At 35.7% G+C, this 26,780-nt stretch overlaps 1 protein-coding gene across 11 annotated transcripts in view; it reads right to left on the bottom strand.

Annotated features, from left to right (window-relative positions):
* The window catches only part of Glut1 (Glucose transporter 1), a 356,436-nt gene that overhangs the window by 195,140 nt on the left and 134,516 nt on the right, over positions 1–26,780 (bottom strand). For 8 of the 11 annotated variants that reach the window (XM_074171707.1, XM_074171709.1, XM_074171708.1 and 5 more), the window contains 3 exons: positions 20,020–20,323; positions 11,282–11,538; positions 1,276–1,400 (listed from right to left, as the gene is read on the bottom strand). In XM_074171707.1, the coding sequence (XP_074027808.1) occupies positions 1,276–1,400; positions 11,282–11,538; positions 20,020–20,323 (686 nt within the window). The remainder of the gene's footprint in view (positions 1–1,275; positions 1,401–11,281; positions 11,539–20,019; positions 20,324–26,780) is intronic. The other 3 variants (XM_074171717.1, XM_074171715.1, XM_074171718.1) reach the window with 1 other exon arrangement.

The following is a 26,780-nucleotide window of genomic DNA, read 5'->3' as shown; positions in this document are numbered from 1 at the left end:
GAGGTCAAGTAGATGTTGTTTATATGGATATACAAAAAGCCTTCGACAGAATTAACCTGGAAATTTTATTACGAGAGCTTATTTTTTTAGGATTATCTCCTCAACTATCGCCTTTATGTGAGTCATATCGTTTCGATAGGCGACAATATGTTGAATTCTAAGACAATCGCTCTTTTATCATAACACTAACTTCAGGGCTACCACAGGGTTCTAATCTTGGGCCTCTTTTTTTCCTCTTGTTCATCAATGACCTCACTCTGGACTTTCAATGCTCCACCCTATTATATGCTGATGACTTGAAAATTTATCAAAGTATCCTAACAGCTCAAGATTGCATTTCATTACAGCATGACAACAATACATCACATGTATGGTGGTGTACTATGAACCACCTTGAGTTGGATATTAACTAATGTTCAACTGTTCCCTTCTCGAAGGAATAAAATGTAATATCAATAAAACACTCTTGAATCGTTTGTCTCAAATGCGTGACCTTGGCATAGTATTTCACCAAAAGATGTCATTTAATCCTCATATGCAAAGTGCCATGTCTTCAGTTAATAAAATGTTAAGCTTCATATTGAGGAATGGTAGGGAATTCTCAGATCCATCAACTCTTACATTGCTATTCAACTGTTATGTACGCAGCAAATTAAAATATGAGGTATTATTATGGTATCCCCATTATGCAACCCAAGTAAGTTCCATAGAAAGTCTTCAAAGAATCGTTTCAATCGTTTGCAATAAATTGTTGTATCATGATGTTTACTCACAATATGTTATATTTTCTTTGTGGTATTCAATTTTGTTAAAACACACACAGTGTGTTAGCATACATTCATCTAGTTTATACATTTCCTGTTATTAGGTGTACTTACTTATACCTATTGGTAATAAAGTACCATCTATCTATCTATCCAAGTTTATGTGGATTGGGTATAATATATTTGAATGAGCTAGCCTTTTTTATGCCGGAAAACTGTTGTGAAAAAATGTTTCTGTTAGAACCTGCTTCTGATTCACGCTTATATTTGGCACAAAATTTAACACAGCGATATCAAAACATCATTTATGTTTCATTCAGCTCATCACGAAACGTTTCTTGATTCATTTCACATGCTTCAGGTGTGGGATGATTGATTACATCTCATTCCACTCCTGAATTTATTCTTACAAAGCTGAAAGGTCATACTCGTGACATTTATAATATACGAACACATGCATATACGAACATACCAGTCTGTGACCTAGTTAGGTAACAGCGGAACAACTCACCACAATTGACCCCTATAATAAATCTGCCAACAAATAAAACTTCGTATGAATTCGCTATTTTCGTACACCACATTAGGCACGCCCCACTTACTCCCAAGACGTTGTTAAGCAGGAGTCCGCCTTTTCTGAAAGAGAAAAAAATATCACTTTCGACTGAACATATGATTTATATTTTGCAGGAAATGTGAAAGAAAAGTAAAGATTCTTACTGCAACTTCTTCATGGTAAACATACGACAATACCATACTAATACGTTGGTATAGAAAACTCGTTAATTTAGGTAGATATATGAACTATCAGTCCTATCATAAAGAGTGCATTGAGGTTGATTTGGTAAAACAAATGAAATACCGGGTAGTCTGCATTCCTGATTGTTCTTTTGATCAGAAATTTTAAATATTCTCTTCCAATTATTCAGAGATAATTCTTATCCTAGAATTTTATTGAAAAATATACTGTTTAGTACTCCTGCTGTAAACCAATCTCATGGTATTGTCTCAAAACTAGTCGCATATGCGTCTAGAACATTCAATCAGTCTGAACAAAATTATTCTACTATCGAAATGGAGCTCTTAGCAATCGTGTGGTCTACTAAATATTTCACATCATACTTGTATGGCAAAAAATTTTAAATGTTCACGTATCGTAAGCCCCTACAATAGCTGATGTCACTCAAAGAATCCAACTCATGCTTAGTGAGATGACGTCTCAAACTAGAGGGGTTCGATTACGAAATCATCTATAAGAAGGGAAAGTCGAATACCAACGCGGACGCACTATCTAGAGTGGAAATACAAATGAATTACAAAATTTTACAGATGATTTTAACGAAAACCATCATGAAATTTTGGATACTTTCAATATCTCCAATAACACTCTCATTAGACCAGATTGATCAACAGATGAGGAATCAATTATCTCTCAGATTGATGAAAATACCAATTTAAATGATAGTCGATAGTGACGAAAATCTTTCCTCATCATATTTTGAAACCCCATCGTTACTAGACTTTATCCATTTTACTGACTCTCCTATTGTACCTCCCATCATAGATGTTTCATGATATATATTAATTGCGCAGCTACAGAATACCCTTGAAGTCAGCAGAGACTGAGCATTCCCTGTTTACTAGTCCAGAAATGAAGCACAAAGCACTTGCAGTGGGGGTAACCTATAAAAGCAGGTAGATCCGAAGCCCCAGTATTCATTTGGCTAAACATTTGTCCCAGTTAAAGTTATTATTACCTTTGTATTGTGAAAGAAAATAAACTTGTTTTTTAAAAGTTTATATTCGAAACCCAAATATAACAAAGTGGCGCAGTCGGTAGGATTTCTAAAAACGTAGAAACTCCAAGCCAACAAAGAAGAGAAGCACCAGAGAAGCTCCTACGGTGACCCCAGATCTTCAACCAAAAACAATAGCATAAATAGTAATTTTACAGTAGACACGACTCCAAAAATGTCTTGTTTCACTTCTTTACCTTGTATTGTAGATCTCACACCGAAACTTTTTCGGATATTCAAAGAATTTGATTACATTACCATTTCAAATTAAAATTTTCTAACTTTAAACTCAATTTTTTCCAAAGTTATGTATCAGTGTTAGGAATCACATGTTAAAAGGTAAGACCTCGATAATCCTTAGCTCGCACAAGTTTCGACTTCTAAGGGTTGTCGTTTATATGTCGTTCGTATGTCGACAGCTGGTTAAAAGAAAAACAGATTTTAAACTGATTTTTTTTAACAGTCTGAACTAGTATATTCAATTCCTTATATGAATTGTATTAAAACGTATACTGATGAAACTTTTATACTTTTAAAAGACCATATTAAATCTCATAAGAGGGATTCTAGATTAGCTCCACATAGATGTGCCTAAAGTGAGCATGTGTATACACAATAGGTCATGGCATACATTTTGATAATACCAGAATTTTAATTGAAGAACACAATCTTGCAATTCATTCAAATAGATGGCGATGTTTGCACATAACCACACGACGTAACATGGTAATATTTGAATATCTATATGAGAGAACATATATGAAAATAGGGTTTTATGGAATACCATGTACATTTTTGCTATGTGATCTCTCAGTAAAAACTCTCAAAATAGTATGAAAACATGCTATAATAACTATAGTTAAGTGTAACATGTTTAAAAATTTCTTATTGATTTTCCTCTTTATAAAAAATGAAATTAATTGAAATATAACAAACGAAGGGTAATATGAAATAGTCGAGTAATATGGAATACGAGGTTTGAAAAAGCCATCTAAAGTACAGGAAACCTAGTTATTTCTAATTTTAAAAGCAAAAACTTTTACTATAATGAGTACTATATTTATACAGTCAAATGAGCCCACAACGAGCAACTCAAATACTGAATCCAACTCTCCTCTTTGGAATTAACGGAGATTTTTCCATCGCAGAAGACGCACTCAGGTATTCTATATTACACACTTCACCTTGAACAGATAGCCTAAAAACTGATGAACAAATACTGTCACTGAAAAACCAATCTCTCAACAATTAACAACTCTTTGATGCTACATTGTGTTCAGTCTTAAAACTTAAGTTACATTGTAGTAGTTAGTACAAATATTTGAACGTTCACCTGTAAAAATTCTTGTGGAGCACAAAACAAAAACAAAATTTGTTCTGTAGCGAGCAGTTAAATAGCAACAGGTGGTCATATCTCACAGTAGAACATCATGGGAGTCTTTTGAAGTAGTTCATGATATTTCCGAGAGGTAACAGCACTAAACAGAACTAAAACCTGAGTATTCCATATTTCCCGAGTATTCTATAATACCCTACTCTCCTCTAATCATAGTTATTTCAAAAAATCACCTGAAGGTGGTGCCATATATTACACATATATTACCTTCTGATATAATATTCAGCACCTACAGCAAATTTTTCAAAACACAAACTGGAATTCTGCCCAATAGAGAATCGCTTCTATAGTCTTGATGAATTTATAAGTTTATGTGTCAATGACAAATATTTTTATCACTTTTTTGTTCATAATTGTCCAAATGTTTTCATTGTATCTTCTGTGGCATGTGTGTATATTTTTGACGACACTTATAGTTGATGAATAAATGGATATCTTTTTAAAAATATGGGGTTGTATAGCGGTTCGAGAGTTATGTAAAAATAGTTTCACTTTTTTTAAGTTTCTCCACAACAAAACAATGTTCCCAATGAAAATGAAGATGGCTGAAAAGATCGATTTATCGATAATTCTTCCAAGCTGCTCTGTGTATACCCTAACTAACTCCAATTTCTCAAAAGCTCTTTTCTGACAGCATTCGAATGTGGAAAGCAACATATGTAATTTTGATTGAAATGTCTAAATTTGATACGTCAACTTTCTACTGGGTACTCTGTATATCGAAGAGTATTTCAAAAGACTATAATGCCCTAAAATCAGAAACTTGTATATTAGTCTTAGAGCCAGTGGGAGATCGACCTTCACTAATCGGATAACTTGATGAGACATATTTTCATCATTAACAAAAATGCCTATCGAAAAGTTTTCATAGCTATTTTTGATTGAATTCATTTCAATAATTTCTTTCTCATAATCGAATCGAGAGAAAATGTAGAGCGTCCAAAGTCCGTGTGATAGATCTGGACACAACGTAGCAGCTGCATTTACTAGTGACAATACGTTCTAAATAATATTATTTGGGATGTCAAAAACGAATAGAAAGTGTTTTTTGTTGGGATAGAAGAAGAAAATATTGACTTTGATGAAAATTCTTTTAAAATATGTTCTTTATAGACAATTATCATTTTAAACCAATTGGATTTGTTGGGGACCAAACACTCTCAAAAATTGATGACACCGCTTTATAATGATCTGAGATCAGATTATATAGCTTGCGATGATTCCGATGATGAACAATAAAAATTATAATAAAAGAGAATAAACCAGTGAGAGTTCAGAAGACGGATAAAAACATCAAACAGTTCGACAAAACATTCAACGCAACCAGATGATTTGAACTGTGTTATTCAAGTTTAAAGAAAAAATGTCAACTACTACAAGATACTTGAGATATTTCTAGTTCAAAAGATTTTCTCTGGAAAAAGAGGACTGGGACTATTACATACGTTTCAAAATGGAATAACAACTTTATGGTCTGGACACGAATGATGAGCCTACCACCACCACGTAATTTGCTTTTGAGTAAGGTAGGACCTGAACATTTTAAATATCTGGCTGATCATTTTAAGCCAGATGGAATGACAACAAAATCTCTTAACGATATAGTGAACGTTCCAAACAAATATCATAGTAAGAAAAAATATATTTCGTCTGAGTAGCATTTGCGTTTTGTTATCGGAAGGAAAGTGAAATCATTACGCACTTTATGAACACTGACGTGGACTGGCAGGAAATTGTGAATTTTCCGATAGTTTAAAGAAACGTCTTCGAGATCAACTGGTTATTGGTATCAACAACATGACCTGGCAACAGGAATAAATTAGGTTATATCCAAATAATACAGCCACCATGGAGGAAAATGAAGCAACAGCACTTATTTCAGAACAGGCTTCGTTACAGTCGAGACAACTTTCGAATCTTTGAGGACAGTTTGATGTCAAACATACAAATGCGGTAAATTCAGGTTTTAAAAGATCAAGTCGGTTATTAGAACATCCTGAACGTAACGACAAAAGTAATAAATTTGAACAAGATAAATATAATAACACGCCACAGAGGAAAAGACTCATGTCCTGCTAAAAATAAAAAGTGCTCAGCATGTGGAGCATTGCATCATTTCTTCAAATGTTTACATAACAACGTGACATGCTCGAATACTAAATTGAAAAAAAATACACGATATGTACATCACGCAGAAACGAAGGACGACAATGAAAGTGGCTATAGTTATACCTCTACTAACACAACAAATGTACGAAATATATATTTCAAAAACAAAAGTATGCTCATGACAAAAATACATGGCAAAGAAATATATATATATATATATATATATATATATATATATATGATCCAGGGGCTGCACATTCTGTGTGTGGTGAAAAGCTATGAAAACATATTGGTAGTCCGTGTGGCGTATACAGACATCGAAATCAAAACTCTTGTGTAAAATACTGAAGCGAATTGAAGACGAATTCAAACAATTTCGAATTTAATGATTTGTCTTGAAAGTTATTATTTTTTTTTCTGTCTAATTCTAACAACTATGATATTTATCAACAACTCGTACCTAGTGATAAATAATTAAGTAATACAAGCAAATACAAATTGTAATGAGTAACATTCTTCACCCATTAGCAGACTTTGCAAGGTGAGTATATCAATTCCTGAGTGAGAATACACAGTTTGGTGACAGGCCTCACATATGTTCCATGTTTATTCCTAATTCGAACAACTCTGATGACTCCGTCTTCACCGGGAAACGTTTCTTCTATTTTTCCTATAATCCACTGATTATTAGGTGCCTTCTCGTTCACGATTGAAACTATGTCACCAATTCTAATAGGATTAGTTTTCTCATACCATTTTTTTCTCTGAAGAAGTGTTGGTCTATATTCAATCACCCATAGTTTCCAGTACGTATTTGCCAATGCTTGTGCAATTCTCCATTGCTTTATGCTAGAAAGCTCCACATTGCCGAATGATCTAACATCACCTACTCGCAGTAGCAGAAAATGATTCGAAGTGATAGCTTCTGGCTCATTGGTAACGATCGATATGTATGTCAAGGGCCTTGAATTAATGATATATTCAATTTCACTCATCAATGTTACCAAAACCTCTTCTGGATTGATGGACATCAAACTGATCTTCAGAGCTGTTTCAATAGATCTCATGATCCTTTCCCAGATTCCATCCATGTGTGCAGCTCCTGGAGGGTGTGACTTCTTCTGAAATCTTTTTCTGATCTAAGCCTTGAGACCATTCCTTAAATTCACGTTCTGCTCCGACAAAATTGGTTCCGTTATCTGTTGTTATCCACTTTGACTGACCTCTTCTACACATAAAACGTTGGATAGCAAGTATAGCAGAACTTGTGTCCACGGAGGGTGAGACAAGTGAAGTACGTATCGTTTTAATACTCTTTGTCCTATTGCAACAGTCATGGGTCCATGGAAAACGGGAAAGAAAATGCTCCTAACCGCTCGGGAGGCAACGAATCAATTTTTGGAGAAAGAGGTTTGTAATTCCGATTTTTACATTCTTGGCAATTTCTAAAGCTCTTCTTTGCAGCTACTCGTATGTTTATATTCCAAAATTTGGAACAAATATTGTTGACCACTGTCTTCAAACATTTGTGTTTAGATTCTCGATGATACTTATCTATGAGAAGCTCTGTGAATTTGTGCTTTGGATCTTACCGAATGGGTAAGATAAAATAAGATTCAAATGATATATCCAATTCAGTCGTATCTGAAATCCTGCCGTCCAGGCATACTATAAAATATTCGTTCAAGAAGGCAGATAATCTATATAAGCGTCTGGACTTTGGTAGAAATAGCTTCCTTTTCAGAATGAAAATTTCTTCTCCAAAAGTTTTTTTCTGACACTTTCAGATCCATAACTTCATGGAATCTTCGATTTCATCTCCACACAAAATTAAGTCGGGCGGCCTAGACAGTTTTGTAATCATGACAACTTTTTTTCATTGTAGAATACACGCAGTAGATCGAATGAGTCGATTAAATTTAGAGAATCTGGATATATGTACTGGGGAAGTTCATCGGAAGAACTAGACTATCATTGATACCTGAGAGTAGTATCAGATTGTCTTCATTGGAGCAACGTGGTTCTTCCGGCAAATCAGTCTCCGGTAATTTCAGAAAATGTGGTCTAGAAAACCACTCACTTTTTGGTAACAAATCAATATCTTTCCTTTCTTTCGTCGCCCGATCTGCAACATTCAATTCAGATGGTAACCAATCTCATTGCGAAAAATGAGAATCTTTTTGATTCAGACCTGCTTTGTTGAATAACAACCATTGAGTCAGTCCAGAAGTAAATTTTGTCAATTCTATATTGCAGTTGCTTCCGTATGGATTTTGCTATTCTACATCTAAGCACTGCTCCCTGTAACTCCCATTTCAGGATGGTTTGTTGATTCATTGCAGCAACTTTCTGTTGCTACAAATGGAATATGGAAGTCCACAGTTCGTTGACGAAGTCGTCATTTTCAACCATACTCAAAAAGGCGACTGCTGCATATGCCTTATCACATACATCGGAAAGTAGCACGAAAAGTAGTATCAATTGATAGTGACAGGAGTAAAATGTTACAATTGGGTCAACCATTTCGGCCAGATGTAGAAAAGTTCTTTTGTAATAGCTTGATTCCAATCACTATGACTTCTCCATATATTCTGAATCATAATTCTAGAATTTTTCATGAGAGGAGCAAGAAAACCAACCGGGTCAAATATTGACATAACCGTGCGCAGTACTTCTCTTTCAGTTGGTACTTTCCATCGCAGATTTCATCAGGAATTGTTTTTCAGGTTCAATATAAAATGAAAAATCATCAGTCGTAGGAGATCAGAATATGCACAGAATTCTTTTAGACATTTTGAGAATTACCTGAAATTGACTGCATTACTTCATTTGAGTTACTAATCCACTTCACATTATCCAAATTTGCCTCTTTATGAACAACAATAACATTTCGCATTCTATCGATAGCTTCATCTATCGTTTGGCAAGAATCCAAGTAGTAATGTTGTTTCTCCATTGCACGGACATTTTTCTTTTTCATAAATTGTACTGCAGATGGGAACGATATTGTACCAAAAATTATCGCCTTCATTTCGTAAACATCTTTAAAATACAAACATTATCAGAAAATTTTTCTGAATGGTTTGAAGAAAAGTTCAACTCGATGGTCGCTTTCAGTAATCATTTTCAAAAAAATAGTTTATTTAGGAATCCTTTGAGAAGGGAAACTGTCATGATTTCAAAAAGGGATTGTATTTCGGAGAATAAAACTAATGAGTTATCAACATCTATTTCTTGAGATGGAAGTCGCAAATTCTGCATGGTTCTCACTTGTTTCAGCGTGAAGAATTTTTGTTGATTTCTAGAAGTAGCGATATCTAAAAAGACCATTCGTGAATGATCTTCGTGGTGACTTATTTCATAATCTGTGAGCTAAGTCTTTCTCAAGGATGGTACAGGTTGATCCTTCATCAAAGAGTGCGTAAGTGGGAATTTCCCCAGCTGGTCTTCTTAGAAACACAGGTGCGAGTCGTAGTAGTACAATTTTCATTCCATTTACTGGATATTTACTATGGAAACTAGCACAGAAATTGGTCTGACTCACAAGATTGTTTGGGCTTTGCTTTGCCGGGCTTTTGTGGTTGTTTATTACTCACAATATCATTTAGGATTTTCAGTTCATTTTGTGATTGTTCATTGCGTGAAACATGAGGTAGAGAATGATGTCTACCTCTACAACTATCCTTACCACACCTCGATTTTAAAAAATATTCAAGGAGGACTTTTTTTCAGTTTGTGTCTGAAAGTTACTATTTTGCATGATCTACACATCCATGTATAGAGTTACTCATTTTCAAATTGATTACTTTCTTCCTTTCTTTGGAAGATTCCCTCATCTTTTTTTTGTATCAAGATGGGGTAGTAGAAAGCCAAAAATTTTCTTTCCCAAAAAGAGTAAAAACTTGTTCCATATAGTAGAGGAAACCCTGGGAGATCGACCTTCACCCATCAGATAACTTGAGAAATAAGTAGGTAACTCTATACATGGATGTGTAGATCATGCAAAGGAGTAACTTTCAGACACAAACTGAAAGAAAGTCCTCCTGAAATAGTTACTTTCATATAAACATTGAATTACACGAAAGAAAAAAAATTCTTTCGAAACAAATACTTCTATATGAACACTGAATTATACAGAAGATACTTTTCTCTACTTAGTTTGAATTTCAAACATTCGTTGTTGAATAAAAATCAGATAGCATTCACATGAGTTCCAATTTAAATGAATGGTAACAAATTGCACTTACATGTCATCCTCACTGGTATACATCGATGTTTTGCCTTAAGACACTTGCCCCAAGGCTTTTCAGTACCAAATTGGATAACATTATTATTTTCTATAATGTTATTATTATTATTTTCTATAATGTTATCCAATTTGGTACTGAAACATCGGTATACCAGTGAGGATGACAGTGTTCCATGTAAGTGTAATTTGTTACCATTCATTTAAAGTAGAACTCATGTGAATTGTATTTTATTTTTATTCCACAACGAATGTTTGAAATACAAACTGAGTAGAGAAAAGTATCTTCTGTATAATTCAGTGTTCATATAGAAGTATTTGTTTCAAAATAATTTTTATTCTTTCGTGTAATTCAATGTTTATATGAAAGTAACTATTTCAGGAGGACTTTCTTTCAGTTTGTGACTGAAAGTTACTCCTTTGCATGATCTACACATCCATGTATAGAGTTACTTATTTTCAAATTGATTACTTCCTTTCAATCTTTGGAAGATTCCCTCATTCTTTTTTTGTATCAAGATGAAGTAGTAGAAAGTCAAAAACTTTCTTTCCCAAAAATTAATCACTCCTAAAAATATAACCCCTTCAATTCAAGTTTTTACTCCATCCCAAACTTCTGAAGGAAGCTCGATATCACACACTGTATAAGGCATGATTTTCATCCAGTTAATTGATTAACTCAAATGTAATAAAAGTGCATCATTTAATTTTTTTACGTTTGTCTTTATTTCATAACAAGCAATGGAAGCAATTTATGCAATATTTTTGGAATCAGCTCCACCGACGGTGGCATTATTACTCGGAAGTATACTCAATTATTATTTCGAAAAAACAGAAAATCAAAATTCAGAATAGACCAGTTTCGGTAATATTACATTGCTTATTCACCTCATAATGAATTTCTGTGTTACTTTATGAACGCAATGCATAATTACACTTGAGCAGCAAAAGAAAACTTGTATTATCTCACCTGCCAAATTTATTAGCTACCATGCCGCCCCCAAAGCCACCCAGCATGCCACCGATAGCGAAAATGGAAACGGCGACTGAGTAGAGCCTCTCTACTGCGTCCTTGTCAAGATCTGTGCCATACCGTTGTTTGTACAGATCTTTCATGAAGCTCTCGATGTTGCCCTGCGGAGCGTTGATAACTCCCGTATTGAAACCGAACTGGAACATTCCAAGAACTGCAGCCAGGATAGCGTAGGACAGGAATAATGTTAAACCCTGAAAAGAGTGCGGGATGACTACAGAAAACAAATAAACAGGTATGAAAATTCTACATGTTCAAGAAATGAAACTGTTATTTCATAGCCACAGTCTAATAAAAAATGTTATTCATTTTTGATATGGTAGATCAGTTTCAACACAGTTATATTCTATGTGGCATCCGCGGACTTTAAAAAAGTAAATGATTGATTCATAAAATGGTAAATAATGGGCAGTTTGTAATGGGTGACCTTTGTCACTGTTCATAGTTCTTAATGCCACATCCAAAAAGTAGTGTCATGTGTCACTTTCTGTCTGTCTGAAATTGTTGATATCGGTACGTAACACCGAATTATCGGATGCTTTCGAAAGTGTGGAAATATCGAATGGTGGCGTGTGAACTATGAACAGTGACAAATGTCCCATTCCAAACAATCCATTTCTTACTTTTTAATGAATCACTCTGTTAACATTAGCGAGAACTTCCACGAGAAAATTTCCCGCTAATTTCTACCTGACTTTATTGATGTATGTCGTACAGTGGAAGTGAAGAATTAGTCTACTTCTTTCACATCCCAATATTATGGGATGTGAAAACTGAAAACTATTCTGAAGAAAAGTTATAGAAAGATTTGTTTGTTTGTTTGCTCTAAATTATAAAACTACTCAAACATCATTATCAGATTCATAGGCGGGTAACATAGGTTATATTTAATAAAAAAAAATATATATATCGAGAAAGCCGCTGGTATAGAACACGTTTCATATTTCTCTGTGATACACAACTAACATTCACTAGTAATAATCAAGTACAGCAGGGAAACTACAGAGTTATTTGCTGTAACAACTTTTTTATAGAAAAAATGTGAGGAAACTTAAAAAAGAAAAAAAGGAAGCAACTAAACCGTTTATGAAGATGATGCATAGAAGTTATTTTCAGATACAAACTGGAAGAAAAAGCCTTCTCATTCCATCATAGTCATTTTACAGCAGAGGTTCCAATTCTACCTATCATTCCCCAACTATATTACTCTAAGAGGGAAGTATAGGTGAAATCCTCCAAATATTTATTGATAGTTATGAGCGTGGATGTTCTCAGAGCGGTCAGATTTCTTCGCACCGGTTCTTGTAGATCTTGATTCATTGCGACCGTCCCATATTCAAGATATGCTGAGCTATAGTTCCGGTAGTGTGGTGGACAATTTTTGAATACTTTCAATATTCTTCTTTCTGCAAAGGTCAATCAAGACATACGTCCTATTTTATATGATGCTTCTTCATGTGCCTTAAAAAAAGGAAAGCGGCCCACGTCCTATAGCTGTTGAACATTTTTATTGGCGTTATAGCAAAACTTGCTTCTTTCAATCTACGAGAAAGTCTTGGAAATCTATTTCGTCCTCAACAATTTGGATTTGGAAGAATGGTGGCTGCGAAGCAGTAGCATATACTGCACGATGTTATATTAATCAAAACCCTAACCCAGTTGAAAAAGTTTTCCTAAAACTTGATTTTAAAATACTATAGACAGGAATAATATATTACATTCGGTTGCCAACGCCATACCAGAAATATACTCTTTCCTTGAACAATGTTACAGTGAACCTTCCTTTTTTATATTTGGTAAAGAAATTATAATATCCGAACGAGGAGTACAATGGAAAGATCCGCTCGGACTACTATTGTTCTTGTGATGCACTGTTGCACAGATGTTGCACTGTGATGCACTGATGGACTACTATTGTTCTGTCTTCATATCGACCATAATATAACTAAAATATCCACTGAATTCAAAGGCTGGTATCTGGATGAAGGCTGTATAGGTGACACAGCAAATGTTATATTAGAAAATTTTCGTAACACAATAAGCCATTCGAAAGATCTGGGACTTGAGCTAAATTTGGAGGAATGTGAACTCAGTTTTCTGGATGAACAGGACCCACATCATCATTGATCAATTCAATTTAATAGCTCTTGGTATACGTGTGATTGAAAAACCCAATTAGTTTTTTCTTGGTGCCCCACTATCTGAAGATGCCTTAAAATATTGTTTGGTAGAAAAATTACAATCACTTCGTGTCATGTCAGGAAGTTCATCTATTTCTCCATGACATGTAGCACTCCATTTATTGAAGAATTTATTGGCGATTCCAAAATTATCGTATATTTCGAGGTGCAGCCGTACTTGGCATGACGAACATGGATTACCAATAACCGTACCAAAGACGAAACTTGGATACAGGCATCACTTCCAGTTTCTAGAGTAGGATTAGGGATTCGTTTAGCCACTTCACTCGCTTTGCCTGTCTGTCCTGATTGTGTCCTGATATGTTCAACACTTTCGTAAATGTGGTGCACCCACAGGTACAAGTCGAGACGACGGAAAACGGCCATATTTGTTCTATGGAAAAACGGTAAATTGGTTGTTTGGGACTTTACTTGTGTGGATACTTGTGTGCTACTTCTGCGAAGGCCGGTGCTGTTACCTCATTAGGAGAAAGTTCCAAACTACTGAAATATATAATTATATCTTTTGCCCAATAGCTGTTGAAACTTTTGGTGTTTTTGGGCTGAGGCATTATCTTTCATTAACGAAATTGGACAAAATGTAACCAATGAAACCCACAAATCAAGAGCCACATCTTTTCTCATTCAAAAAATTAGTATAGCCAACCCAAGAAGAAAAGCGGCTTCGTTTTTTGGTACTCAGCCTGATTCTAAAAAACTTTGATGAAATTTACATGTTTTCTGAAAACCAACTTTATAAAGAAAGGTAACAACAAACTACTTTATGGAAACAAAAGCAAATGGAAAAATTACTTTATCTCAGTAAAATTCTGAAATGGTTTTCAAAGATATTTCCAATTGTCCAGTCCGAATTCTTCAGTCAAAAGCTTTGGGCTAAATGGGTTGAAAAGTATTGGCAACACCTGTAATCCAGCGTAATCTAATGTTCATCAAACACGAGATGGTTACTGGAATATTTGAGAGAGGATGAATTCATGAAAGATATCAATATTAGTATTTCTAGTATAGAGGGTTAGGTTAGGATAGGACGGTATAAGACCAGCCCTACTTCAGTGGGGACTGGACACTCTTATACCACACCTGGTTGGAATATTCAGAGCCTCTCTAGCTCTGAGGTATATTCCCAGTAAGTGGAGAGAAGTAAGAGTAGTATTTATACCCAAACCAGGTAGGATAGACTACACCCTACCAAAAGCATTCCGACCAATTAGTCTCACATCGTTTTTATTAAAAACCATGGAGAGGCTATGTGAGCGGTACATAAGAGATGAAGTACTTGTTAACAACCCACTTCATCCAAATCAGCATGCATATACCCCGGGAAGGTCTACTGATTCTGCCCTTCACCATGTGGTTGGCAGAATCGAGAGATCATTGGACAACAAAGAATCCACCCTAGGTATATTCATAGATATTGAGGGAGCGTTTGATAAAACAACCTTTCCAACAATTACCCAGCAACTACACTCCAGGAATGTACCCCTGGTAGTAGGAGAATGGATACTCCAAATGCTCTCTAGCAGAGCAATAAGTATTAATGTAGAAGACATCACAGTTAAAGGACTGGTCATGAGGGGATGTCCACAGGGAGGGGTCTTATCACCCCTTCTCTGGAACATAGTTCTGGATACCCTAATTAATCACCTTAACAAAAATGGATTCTACACAATTGCATACGCAGATGACATAGTTATCTTGCAGACCGGCAAATTTGTAAACACACTGTGCGATAGAGCGCAGGATGGGCTCAAATTGATAGAAACATGGTGTAAGGAACACTCACTGTCGATCAATCCCAAGAAGACTGAGATGGTCCTTTTCACCAGGAAAAGAAGTTTAACGGGATTAAAACCTCCCGAAATCTTCAAAAGCCAACTGAACTTCTCTGAAGAGGTGAAATACCTTGGTATTATCCTCGACAAGAAGCTAACATGGAACTCTCATCTACAGAGTAGAGCAAAAAGAGCATACGTGGCTTATGAGCAATGTCGGAGGACAGTGGGACGCGCATGGGGTCTTTCACCCCGTGTAGTCGCCTGGATCTACACTGCAATAATAAGACCTATGTTAACGTATGGAGCCATTGCATGGGGACCGAAAGTTCTACAAGCAACGGCCATCCAAAAATTATATCAAATACAGCGACTGGCTTGTTTAAACATCACAGGAGCCATGAGAACAACACCAACAGCGGCAATGGAATTAATCACGGGTCTGACCCCTCTGGATCTGTACGTTAAGGAGGTTGCGTTAATGGCCATGATACGATTGCACACGGCTGGTGTAAACCTAGAAGTAGGAATGGGTCGATTGAGGATGGGCCTATGGCGGGAAGCGCTTACTGCGCAACCTCTGCTGCAGGCAACAAGTGATGCAATTGAACCCAGGTTTGTGTTTAATAAACCCTACAAAATACAAATTAAGCAGAACACAGAGTCAGATGCTACAAATTCAATACAGATTTATACAGATGGCTCAAAAACCAAAGAAGGTTCAGGATGTGGAGTGTACTCCAGATCACTAAGCCTAAGGATTAAATGGGGAATGGGAAGAAATACCAGCGTGGTCCAAACAGAACTGGCTGGTATCTCAATCGCCAAAAAAGAAATAACCAAGAAAAGAATTTCTGGCAAAAACATAACAATCTGCACTGATAGCAGACAAGCACTATTTGCCTTGAATAGACACCGTGTTACTTCAGGGCTAGCACTAGAGTGCCATCAAGATTTAGCCAAAGCCTCGGTAGATAATAACATTATCCTGAGGTGGGTTAAAGGGCACGAAAGAAGTAAAGGTAATCGCATTGCCGACTCTTTAGCCAAGGAAGCGGCTGGACTAAGAATTTTAGGACCAAGTGGCACCCACGGCCTGATGACATCGACAATTGCGGAACTAGTCAAATGTTACACCCATGCTCAATCTTTAAAGAGATGGGATGAAATCAAAGGATGTAATCTTGCCAGGATCACCTTGGGCGACCCTGGGAAGCTGGCGCCGAAGAAATATCTGGCGATGACCAGGAAAAATCTACGCCTTACAGTAGGATTTCTGACTGGCCACTGTCAGCTAAGGAAACACCTACATAATATGGGGCTAGTGGACACACCTCTATGCAGGATGTGTGAACAGGAAGATGAGACTGTCAGGCATATCCTGTGCGAGTGCCCGGAGTTATCGTCAATAAGAGAGTGTGTGTTCGGCGAGTCTTGGCCTACACCTGCCGATATAAAGGAGATGTCTCCCAGCGACCTGTCCACCTTCCTGGAAAGGACAGGATGGACGACGACCTAGGAGGACAACTCCTCGGGAGGATGTACAATGGGTCACATGTGGCCTAAGTGCGTGGGCTTACACTCACCCTCCCTACTCTACAGATACAGATAGATTAGGATAGGTTACGTCCAAAGTAAGTGGGTCTATTCGACCCTCCACCGCAACACCGCAAGTATGGAGGGTGCTTTAATCAAAGCGTTTGCAGAAGTCATCAAAGAATTGCGATCAGAAAATACAGAAAAAAAACAGTCTTTTTAAAATATTATATTCAAAGTTTTGCTTCTCGATTCATGGGTAATGCTCATCAAGACACCCAGGAGTTATTTCGTTATATTTCAGAAGATTTACATGAGGACGTTGATATAATTAATGAGAAACCTGAACCGATCTTAACGGAGACGAAAAATTGAGCGACAGCGAAAAAACACAAGAGACGCGGCTCGAATATTTGAGGATACATAACTCTAAGATTGTAAATGTTTTCGTTGTTCAATTGAAATTCACGATGGAGTGCACATACTGTGGAGTTTGCCGAAATGCTTCAATTCGTTCACAAGAGAAGAAACTTTGGATGTGAATGAAAGACCGACGTGTTCGAAATGCAAGAAAGGAGAAAATGCACAAAGTCCCACAAATTCCCCGTATTTTAGCAATACATTTGAAAAGATTCTCTTCAACAGAAATATTTATATACACAGCATACTGCAGACACCCGTATACTGGCAGGTGGCACAAATACAATGATTCACACGTGTCACTAATTTCACCAAAATCGTTCGTGAGTTGAGAAGCATGCATAAGTCATCTTTTATGAAAAGGATGGAATGAAATCACACCTTTGAGAGAACTGAGAGGATGTTTTTTTATGCTCCTATAATAATATATTTGATATTTATATTCAAATGTGTATTCGTCTACTTGATAAGTTGAATTTATATTGGTTCATTATAGTTATCATTGTTATCTAATAATGAAATAAACATCATGAATTCAGTTGACAACATTTTTATAGAATTCTAGGATCCAAAACAAGAACTGCTCTCAATCACCAAAACTGCAACACTCTTCTCGATGTGAATTTCACCAGTCCAGCCAGAATTTTCAGTAGACGAAGTCTATTTCATCTCCTGAAATCACTTAGCAGCACCACGTATTATAACCATAAGCTTTGGAATAAAATTAGTTTGTAATACCTAAATATATACTATCTATGATATGGTCCATTAAAACTTCGTCGTTTCTCGAAAGTCATCGATGTGTTATCGTTTGCTTTCAAAAGAATCATGATCAGACCAAGGTCAATAATGATCCTTCGGATTTCAGTCACTTGGATATCATATCACACAGCACAACTCGCTTTTGACCTATGTCAACTTTGTGAATAAGACACTCTTCGACATAGATCACTCCAGAAGGGATGAGAGCATTGAAAGTTTCAATGTTGATGTCAAACTCGAAAATGAAGCAACGGCTTATTTTCCTTTCATCACCCGAAGTTATTGCATCATTATGCATGATACCATCATCGAACATTTCCCACTCAGCAGATTTATTGAAAAGGGAAACTAATTCGAAGTTTCTGTCAGTCGATTGTTGCGCATCTAAGACTATCAGTCGTTGATATTAAGGGATTTGTTGTTGAGAAACAATTCCATCGCCATATTCTTTAGACTTGGTGGAATATCATCTACTCAAGAAAAGTATACACTGCACCTATTCAATAGATAAAAGTTGATGATTTTTGGTGGACTATTCCAAAATTCGAGTATATGTACTATTATGTATGCATCCTTCCAGCGGAAGTCCGTTGAGTCGCAGTCTCAATAACGGCAATATTCCATATAAATTGCTTTATGGTAGATGCTGGACCCACCCATCATCGCCCGGTGAGATACTATTGCAACGGCTTAGGCACCGTGAAGTTGCTTTCGGGCTAACGTTTCTTTGCTGTGCCGCAGTTTCCAGTTTCAAGGGTGGGAATACAAAAAAAAATTGCATGATGACGCTCCTAGGCTCAGTAAAGTGGTTTGAAATAATATCACAAAAGATAACGACTTCTCTATTCAATGCTATAGAATAGTTAAGAAAATCAGCTCGAACAATTTCAAAAACCATAAATTCACTACAGCATTTTAAGTTATTCATAAATTAAATCAATCTTCGAATTGTTTTCTAATTTCTATTAATGCTTGTCTTATGATAGAGCAAAAAAAATATCTTCGAACCCTTTTTTCTCCTAGTGGCGTTGGTTTCTCGTAGTAAACATATCTGCAGATAGAAAAAATATAGGGGAATGAAATATGGGGCCATTGTAGATCCTCCAGAATTGTATTGATTGCAATGGGCTTATTTCATGCTAATGAAAGTGATACTGGTTTGCTTATAGACTGATCGAGTTAGGGGTATATTATACTTATCGAACTTAATCGGTCCCAATGCCTCTTCATATTCGCAGAAAAAAATTGAAGAAGTTTGAATTGTTTGAATTGGCCGCGAGTCTGTTGACCAATAAAATTTATCGTGTCTACAGCGGTGTTGCCAAGTGCCAAGTATTTTAACAAAAATACGAAGTTATGAAACATATATATATATATATATATATATATATATATATATATATATATATATATATATATATATATATATATATCGTCACGGGCCTATAAAATCCGATTTTTAGTAATTAATTATGGCAAAACAATGGTATTTAGAGAGCTGAAACAAAGTGCACTATTTATCAATTTGAAATTACTATCAAATGAACTGTAAACAAAAAATCATGAAACAAACCCATTTATCTTGTTCAGTTGTTTCAATATTCAGTATATTATCATTAGGATAACCTCAATGCTATATTATAATATCACTATCACCAAGATTACTGAGAAAGCTGAGATTTACGTACTTATTCATTCATGTTTCATTTACTCAAAACTTTTACTAATTTTTTTCAAAACAAGTGTTATCGAGTATATTGTTTATTTTATTTGTCATATCTGTTGATTGTATTATAGCATAAATTAATTATTATTATAACTATTCATAATATCATATTTGTGCTCTCCACAGTTGTACGCTTGATGTTTATCATACAAACAATTGCACCTTCTAATTTCTTGATTTCAAATCAGATACACCAAAATATCATCATCTACCAGCTACGTACTACTGACAACCATCAAGCTATAACATCAAACACACCTGTTCCAGCAGACGCAACTTTCTTCGATGAGAGTGCTCCTCCAACCGATCCACGTACTCCCTCAACTCTTCGATTTCCTCCTTCACTTGCTGTACTGTATCCAGCTCGTTCTTGATCGCCACCATATCCCTTTTAACTTCCGAGACTTCTGATTGACAGGACTCCACAGATTTTGTCAATTCCTGTAGCTGTGTTCGAATCTCACAAAGCGCAACGGTAGTTTCAAGATGGCGGTCGCCGCGTTGCAACTCGTCCAGCTTGGCGGTAAGGTTCATACTCATAACGCTCACCTGCTTCTGAAGACTAATATGGAAACGAGAAAAAATATTGTCAGGTGTTTTTTGTCTGACACTTAAGGAGCATGCAGAAATGTGTCAAGAATGGGGGATGGCAGCTAGCGACATGCAATCTCGAGTTCGAGAAATTCTGCGGACCGAAGAATTTATGAGAATCTGACTTCCATTCTAATTATGATAAGTACAAGTGACTTTTGTGTCACTTTTCTATTATGTCACCCAGTACGTAAATTTGTGACTTTTCGTAAATCAATTTATTTTGTGAGATTGCAACGCAGTAATGGAATTTTTGATCAATAGGCTTTCGAAAAACGAACTCACTCTATTTAATCTTGTCGGGCTATGATCTCATTACAGTCAGCTTTGTTTTCTATTGTATTTTCATTATAGTGTCTTGAAGTCTCATTTCTGAGACGAAATTTGTATAGAGTGAGTTACTTTTCCAAAAGCGTATTGACCTAAAATCCCGTTATTCTCTCCTGTTACACATACTACCAAGCTGCTGGAAAATAATTCTATATATCTCAACAACGTCCATCTCAACGCATAATTTCCAGCCCGTGGAATTGAATGCCCGTGTAAAACGGTTCTAAAGTGGAAATAATGCAAGAAAAATTCAATAGTGCAATAAAGCAATAATTTGTGCAATTTCAAATACTTATTTCAAATAAGAAAATTCATTTCAATCTTTCCATATATAATTTCAAAATTGTTGCTATTGGAAATATTTATTTTGAAATGTTTTATTTAATAGGACATTATTGGAATATTATTATACATGAATAATGCCTCTGCCTAGATCTGCCAGAAGGAATTACAACTGGGCATCTTCTATCTGTCCAGCGTCACTATCAAGGAAACCCATATTCCCCCGAACTCTCCCGTCCTTCGTGCAAACGGTGGGACAAACCAGTGGGATGGAAGACCAAGTTCTATTTATTAACATAAGTTATTCCAATATCATTATACAAATAATTGAATACTGACACAATTAATTTTATGAAAAAATTAAGCTGATAATTCTCATCTTGATGGTAACTGAAGAAAGATTGTGTCTGCCCCAGCGGGGCATGCACAAAGTATATGCTCTGTTGTTTATCATTTTCCAAACAGAGGCGACACACACTGCTTTCCGACAGTCCGAGTCTCTGCATATGATGATTCAATTGATAATGACCTGTAAGAAGGCCTGTTTGACATCGTAGTGCATCCTACTGTAGTCCAACAACTGTTTGGTATCAAGCTTCGAAGGGTGAATAAACGCCTTGGAGTGAGCCAATCCTGGAAGATTCTGCCATAAGTCCATAAATCGTCTTGCCATCCAGGTGTTCAATGTTTGTTTGTCAAAGCCTAAAGCGATGCCAATGACAGGTTCTGGTCCGATGAAGCTGCTTGCAGCACCCTTTTGCAAGGGAGTCAGCAGCTTTATTACCTTCCAGACCAGTATGGCCAGTAATCCAGACCAGAGACTATCTGTTGAATCTTCCTATCGAAGAGAGTCGTTTTTGGCAATTTGCTACTAATTTAGACGTTGCTCGGTAGGAGCCAAGAGCTTTCAAAGCCGCTTTACTGTCCAAGAATAGTTTAATTGACTTATGTATGAGGTTGGATTATTCCAATCTCTCCGCATACAATTCAATAGCGTAAATTTCCGCTTGAAATACAGTCGCATAGGTTCTTAGGCAGCTAGATATTTCTGTTCTGGGTCAAAGAAGTTACAACATAGTCATAGATTCTATAACCTGTCCTAATTGAGTAGATCACGACCATTCCTCACTGCCAGCTCCACACCGATAAGCTGGCAACTTACCATATATCCATCACGCTCATCCTTCACCACATTTACTGCTAATTCATTAACGAATCGTATCCATTCATTCCTTCTTCCGTTCACGTCCCTCAATATCATTTCTCCATTAAATCAAAAGTTCATGACAAAATGATTAAGGCGTTCGCGGCCGAGGTTTTCAGTGTCACTATTTTGTCGGCAAACGAAGAAAGGGACCCACTATCAGCAGCAGGGGTCTATCGCATACCGTGCACTGGTGGGAAGGTACATATCAGAACCACCAAAAAATTCATGAGAACAAGGCTGAAGAAGCATGAAAGAAACTGCAGACTGTGTCAAACGGACAGAACACGCACGTGAAGAAAACCACGGGATTCCGTATGAAAATACAGAACTCAAAGCCTCCAACCAAGGATACCATAGCCGACTGGTACGGGAGGCAATGGAGATCCACAAGCACACGAATAATTTCAACAAAACAGAAGACAGCATGACACCAGGTGGAAAACATCAATGAATGTTACCGACAAATTCCCAAATCCAGGTACAGGTATCAGCAACTACCTGGCACATCATGAATACGCGTTACTGAACCGTAATATTCAGTCATCGGATGTAAATTCAGGATGTATAAATCTCTGAAGAAGCTATCCACTCGCGCCAGCAAACCTCAGGACGAAATTCCAAAAATTCATGGCCTTCGAACCCGAAAAATAGTGACACCATAATGTGCTAGCATTGTTAGAAATGAGTTCAAAAATCGAGTATTTACTTTAAGGGGGTTGAAAGTTAAATTTTGAATATTTGCTTCAATGATTGTTTTATGTATAAAAAATTAATAACGTGGTTGAAATGAAATGCTCCCGTTATATGCCTTCTAAATTGACAATTATCGATTGCAAAAGATGTTACTGACTTATTTTTCTTCCTAATGAACATTAACTTTAAAAATCTAACATAGGGTGACGGAATCACGGAATTTCTAGTTCCAAATTCAAATACCAATATCTTCACAACCGGTTATAGAAATAAAAAAAAGGTCATTGTATAGAGAATTGAAATACCTTTCATACTCAATGTCACAAGACCTCACATTTGAAAAAAAATGCGCTCTCTAGGCGGATTAAATTTTTTACCAAAAAGTATCAAAAATGATTTCTTCTTACAAAAAATGTGTCCAACTCTGATATCTTGCCCCGATCGAAAGTAAAAAGGTGGGGCTATTTAAGTCCGCACTATATATTTTTTGAAGACATTAATTTTTGTGGGGGAGTCAATGTTACTTATTGTTTTCCACAGTCTGAAAAACTGATGAATATAGACCAACAGAGAATCTGATCAATGTATAAGCAAGTTTACCTTGAAAAGATAATGCGTAATATAAACATTTGAAGAGTCTAATCAGACAATAACTTGTGATAAAAAGCTAAATGAAATTTTATAAAACCCAGAAAACATCCAGGTATACTAGATATCAAATAATGAAATGTTGCAAGAGGTCAAGGCATGAGAGATAAGTGATTTAAGCGTGACTGCGCATAAAAACAAATATCAGTTTGAATATATTGAATTACACACCCTACGTAAGAGAATTTCAAAATAATAAGATCAACTGTAACTAATTCAATCGAAATATGCCATTGGTTTAACTATAATGAGTCATACTGTGTATATATCAACTATAGAATTGAATCCAATTATTTTTTAGTGAATATCTGGAACTCTTTCAAGACAAATGATTTTCCAGAACTGAAAAAAACATTTTGCATAGCATCGGGTTTGAAGGGATGTTACGTTCACTTCCAGATGCAAACAATGTTTACATAATGCGAAAGTCAAGAATAGTTTTAGCTGTTTTAGCTGTTTTAGCTAGGCAGGAAACAGTTGATTACTGGAAATATTTTTAATAATCGTTCAATTGTTCATGTGTGATTTCCATAAATTTAGGCCACTTGCATGTATTTTTTCATTTTATAGCAATGATAGAAATTCAAACAGACCAAAAACGCGCCATAAATATTGATTTCAATCAACTCAATGGAAAATAGAAGTGTCAAAATGAATTAGGACAACATTAATCATTTTATTTTCATTATTTTATGAACTGTAAGTTGAATATTTTACTGAATGTTCTTACCGGTTTAACACATGACGCGCAAAAAAGTAATCTCCTCACCGTAAACACGATGGCGATATTGGATATGCTAACCTAATCAGAGAAGAATTTCTCGATGAAACACACTTTATGAATCATAAAATTTCATTTATAAAAATATATGGAATATTCCAAGGAACCGTTGGTTTGGCAAGTAGTTTTGATTTTTATTTCTAAATAGATCAGCCAGAGGCAATTCCATAATATTGTATACTTACAATATAATCATCTTTTCCAAATCACAGTCACTCAATGAAATTATGTCAACAGTGATTGATGAATGAAATGTATTGAAAAATTTAAAAATATTTGAAAAAAATGTAGATTGAACAAAAATTCTTCCTGAACATAAGAACGTACCTTATGAGGTACGTGTTTATGGTTGGCTCTAATTGAGTGCTGTCATTATTAAAATTATCTCTTGGATTTACATCAACACCCGTCATATCTGTATGATTTCCTGGACCCGGATGTCCCGCAGCTAACTATAGCTGTCTTCGTGGTAATTATAGTAGTATTCTATATATGTATGGTGTGTCTTAGCAGAACAATGGTTTTTGGCAGTCTTCGTAATGAATAGTGAAATATAACAGTTTTAGCTTCAAAAAATTTACATCCCTCTAGGTGAGTTGAAGTTTGCACATAACCTTCCCTTGAATATAGGTTTATGGATGAAAACACCATATTCACTGAGTACGGAACAAAACACTAACAGTTTTTATGTTGATTGCCCATGTTTAATTCTAAAGCGGTACATACACTATTGATAATTCATAATTGAACGTCAAACGTGACTTTGTTTAGAAGTGAGTGGATCCAACACGGATTTATTCGAACAACTCAAGCAGTTCATACAAAAAGAAAATGAACGACATACACAATTGATTACTCAAAACCTCGAATCAGAAGTGGAAGCTTTAAAAGCTGAAGTAACAGAATTGAAGCAAGTGATTACGTATCAGAATGAAAAAATCGAATCCCTTTTAGCATTTGAATGAAACAATAAAAAGAAAATATGATTCCTTGGATAGAACGATCAGAAAAAATAATATTGTGATTTTTGGGTTGAAAGTGTCTAAAGACGAAAATATTGTCGAATGTATAGTGAAACAACTAAATCACTTACTAGGCACGGAATTGAAAAGGAAACAAATCAACAACATACGACATCTCGGACAAAATACTCAAAATCCTACAATTCTGTTGGAATTCTTATCCTTCTTTACAAAGCAGGAGGTGCTCAGAAGATGTCAGAACTTGAAGGGAACTAAGGTTAGTATCGAGATGACCTATCAAAATCAGACCAAGAAACAAAAAAATTGTTGTTGTAACACCAAAAGAGACCCAGAAGTAAGGGTTACAACGCATACATCAGAGGATCTAAACTGATAGTAAACAATGAGAAATATACACTCGACTACTTGGAAAGTAATTATAACCCTATTTTGACGTCAGAAGTCAGTAGTGGTGGAACAGAAAGAGAAACGAAAAGTGCCCCCTCAACGCCAAATATCAACAACAGCTTCAAAGATTCTACATCCGAAGAACCCCCCCAAGAAAAACCAGAGACAGCCAGGAAAAGAAGAGCAACAAAAAGGACTACTAACACGCAGACAGAAAACGAACTCCATAAATTCAACTCCCCTGGACGCTCGTAGATTTTAAAATTATTTAATTGTGAAATTTTATACCAATAATTTGAGTGTTTTAAACTTTGAAATTTTATATATGTATATATTTCAAACTAACAAATATTACTTCAAATGGATCCCTATTTGTGCGATTCACAATATGTTAAATTTCCCACAAAAACACTGAAAAATATCGAAGATATTAATGTACATATATCAACAGAGAAAGTCGAAAAGGTTAGTATCTTCCATCAAAATATAAGAAGTATCTCAAAAAATTTTGACGAACTAATGATAACTTTAGATTACTTTACCAAGGAATTTGATATTATAGTTTTAACTGAAACTTGGAGAATAAATGAAACTGGCTTTTTCAGGATTGATGATTACGATGAGTTTTATAGTGAAGGCGATATCAATCAGAATGATGGTGTAATTATTTATATAAAAAACGGTATAAGTTATCACCATGAAGTAGTAAAAATTGCCGAATGTAATGTAATTATCTCAAAAATTTTAATTGAAAATACTAAAATAAAAATAATTTCCGTATACCGCCCACCATCGACCTGTACAGATGATTTTGTTGAAAAACTAAGAGTATATTTGAGTCATAGAGGTCGCGATGATTTTGACCTCGAAGTCATAGTGAGGGTGCTAGATAGCAAAGACACAAATGAATATCTGAATCTGATGAGCAAATACAATTTCACCTCTACAATCAATGTAGCCACTAGAAAAGACTCTTGCTTAGATCACATATTTGTGAAAATTAAAAATGGGTTATCAACTGATTCATGCTCTGCTTTTGTAATTGCCAACTCTATCACAGATCATTTCTCCACCGTATTAACCAATATTATAAACCACAAACTGATCAGAAAAACAT

This window comes from Leptinotarsa decemlineata, unplaced genomic scaffold (assembly GCF_025532065.1).
Source record: "Leptinotarsa decemlineata unplaced genomic scaffold, Ldec_3_MD MMD2_tig00000035_RagTag_RagTag, whole genome shotgun sequence".
NCBI lineage: Eukaryota > Metazoa > Arthropoda > Insecta > Coleoptera > Chrysomelidae > Leptinotarsa > Leptinotarsa decemlineata.
This window is presented reverse-complemented; position numbering and strand designations above follow the sequence as displayed.